At 39.6% G+C, this 3,133-nt stretch overlaps 1 protein-coding gene across 1 annotated transcript; it reads right to left on the reverse strand.

Moving 5' to 3' along the window:
- Positions 1–956: 956 nt before the first annotated feature.
- Positions 957–2,773, reverse strand: LOC149196872 (putative 3-hydroxyisobutyrate dehydrogenase-like 1, mitochondrial). The gene is made up of 2 exons (XM_089405670.1): positions 2,554–2,773; positions 957–2,478 (listed from the first exon to the last, which is right to left on the reverse strand). Exons 1-2 carry the CDS (start codon positions 2,610–2,612, stop codon positions 1,536–1,538), a joined length of 1,002 nt encoding a protein of 333 aa, XP_089261796.1. The 5' UTR covers positions 2,613–2,773; the 3' UTR covers positions 957–1,535.
- Positions 2,774–3,133: the final 360 nt, after the last annotated feature.

A 3,133-nucleotide genomic window follows, 5' to 3' on the forward strand; every position in this document is an offset into this window, starting at 1 on the left:
TTTTTACAGCTTGTTGATTCTTGGTGGAATTTTTCCCAAGTCAATGATTTTGGACTCGACCTGACTCAATGCCACATATGAGTTCTATAACACTGCCCAAAGGCACTAATGACTTATAGCTGATCACTGCAGCATAGAGAAATTCACTGACCCAGAGCAAAACCATACTTTCCAATGTTTTCTAAACAGCTTTTCATGACATTGGCATGTTAAATTTACGAAATTCAATTAGATTTGATATGTTAATCATAAAAAATCATTTCAGTTCCAAGATGCATGAGTTTACAAAATCAGAAGTTAAAAAAAAAAAAAAGAGAGTAAAATATCCCATGGAAATAATAGCGAATTAGCTCGATCATATTATATTGCAAGTCTTCGAAGTGTTAAGAATAGGGTCGAACACAGCTCTCATCATCTAAAAATGAAATAAGCAACCAGAAAAACTCAAAAGCGTCATGAGATTAAAAAAGGTCAACTGTAACCTATCAAACATTGAGAATGAGCACAACGATGACAATGAGGTACCCTGCATGTGTGACCAAATTTGCAAAAAATATCTAGAACAAGGGCCATTTTAATATCACTGCCCTACAATGTACACTGCAAAAATTCTGTAAGCTATCAAACATTGAGAATGAGCACAACATGACATTGAGGTGCCCTGCATGTGTGACCGAATTTGCAAAAATATCTAGAAACAAGGGCCATTTAAATATCACTGCCCTACGATGTAAACTGCAAAATTCTGTAACCTATCAAACAATGAGAATGAGCACAACATGACAATGAGGTGCCCTGCATGTGTGACCCAATTTGCGAAAATATCTAGAAACAACGGCCATTTAAATCACTGCCATACAATGTATACTGCAAAAATCTGTGAGACTCTGGAGATATCTGTAAATGTAGAAAGAAGTGACATCTGTAAATAAATAAATAAAATAGAAACTATCAACTAAAATGTAAAAACAGCTCTATGAGGCTGCTAATATAGTTGCCTTATAATGTTGCACCAAATATCTTAATTCCAATATATTTTTTAACCTGTTACCTCAGACCAAACGTGGAGTCATAATTGGACATATTGGGCCATCAATATACACCCATTTGATCAAAGTTGAAGAGGAGAGAAGATTGCACATATTGATTAGAATATACGAGTTCTAACAGATCTAATGACCACATGGCCGCTAGATGATTCAAGCACTAAGCCTCTCGCGATCACTTATATAACAACAGGTCTGCATTTTTCAGTTACATAACCACTGAACCAAATCTATCTAATGAACTCAAGGTCCACATGAAATCTAGAATTCGACTCAAGCCTAGTAAAATCCATAGCTAGCTGGTCTTGAATTTGCGCTCTTGAGTGCTAACAACATCAAACTAAAACAGAATTCTCTTCTTATTGCTGACTTCCCTGTGCAGAGTTCTGAGGCAATGCGAGTCACCGAAACACTTTGCTAATTGGAGAATTGGATTTTTCAGAATAATGCTTAAAATAAACGTTCAAGGATAAATTAATATCCTAAAAACTAACCGATTTTGGGGAGCTGCACATTATTGAGGCGTTCAAGAGCCAAAACCAGAGCTTGGGTGCCTAGATTACCTTCACCATGGGCCTTCAAGGACACATAAAGTTGCTGAGCCAATGCAAGACCCGGAAGCGAAAGACCCATCTGCTGGGATTCTCTGAGGCTGATGCCCAGGTCCTTAACAAAATGATTCACAAAGAACCCAGGATCAAAATCCCTCCGTAGAATCCTATCTGCATACAAATCCAGAGACCTAGACCCAGCTGCACCGGTGGAAATAGCCTTGATATACATCTCAACATCCAAACCCGCCTTGTGGGCATAGACCATACCCTCAACCAGCCCAACCATGGTTGAAGCTATGGTTATCTGGTTACCCAACTTAGTGCATTGCCCTAGCCCCGGTCCCCCCATGTATGTGACCTTGCCCATGCAATCAAAAAGGGGCTTAAGCCTTTCCACCACGGTTTCTTCCCCACCTGCAAAGATCGCCAGGGTTCCTGCCTTAGCCCCCTTGTCGCCACCAGACACCGGGGCGTCCACTGATTCACATCCCTTTTGCTTTGCATAATCAAATATGTCACGGGCTAGAGAGGGTTCGCTTGTTGTCATATCGACCACCGTGCCCCCAGGTTTTAGACCCTGCAGAACTCCATTCTCCCCGATGATTACTTCTCGGACATCTTTCGGGTAACCCACGATTGTGAAGACTATGTCACTCTCAGCTGCAACAGATTTGGGACTGTCCGCTATGATCGCCCCTCTGTCGCAGAGGGTTTGGGCTTTTGACAGAGTTCTGTTGAAAACTGTGACGGAATAACCGGCCGAGAGAATGTGGCCGCACATCGCTTGTCCCATTACGCCAGTTCCGATCCATCCCACGCGGGGTTTCTCGGCCGCCATTGATGAATATGCGGCCACGAAATGTCTTCTTCTGCAGTTGCTGCAGCAGAAGGCTATCTATCAGAAATCAGGATTATCCGGAACGACAAAGAAAATGTTCAACATATAAAAATACCTCGACAGTAATAATGAGGGCAGACGCCGGAGAAATGGTGACGAGAATGAGTAATGCATCTCAGGTAGATAGAAAATTCAACAGTCCCATGGGTAAGACAGGGTATCGAAAGGCAGCTCTGCCTAAACGGGTAGCAAACTTCTTTATATTTATTTATTGGGATCAGGTCACTCGATAAGCCAGGTTTTGGTTACGATCGAGTCACTCAAGTAAATGGCCGATTAAATTTGATCTAGAGTTTGGAGGCTCCTGTGATTGATGATTTAAGCAAAAGATTTTCTGATTAATCACGTTGACTCTCGAATTTGGTTGAGGTTTATTCGTCACACACACACAAATAAATAAAATTATTTATTTATAATTTGATTAATTGGAAAAAATTATTAGGAATAAAAATGAATAACACAATTAAATAAAAATTATAAATTTTGTTTGTTTTATTTTAAATTTGTAATTTTTTAATATAAATCACATTGTCTCACTAAGCTAGTCTTAAACGTTGGTTTCAAAAATTGTTCACAGGTTTTTCCACAAACAGAAAAAAAAAATATTTAAAGTAAGAGGAGAATGTTTACTTTCC

The sequence above is a fragment of the Pinus tabuliformis genome, chromosome 2_2 (genome assembly GCF_031772625.1).
Source record: "Pinus tabuliformis cultivar Carrire ecotype Pingquan chromosome 2_2, CPIR1, whole genome shotgun sequence".
Lineage (NCBI taxonomy): Eukaryota > Viridiplantae > Streptophyta > Pinopsida > Pinales > Pinaceae > Pinus > Pinus tabuliformis.

Excerpts from the sequence above, each read along its gene's own strand:
- LOC149196872 (XM_089405670.1), bottom strand. The coding sequence starts at position 2,612 with ATGCATTACTCATTCTCGTCACCATTTCTCCGGCGTCTGCCCTCATTA. Across the intron at positions 2,479-2,553 it reads CCCTCATTATTACTGTCGAG|CAACTGCAGAAGAAGACATT; the intron begins GTATTTTTATAT and ends CTTCTGCTGCAG.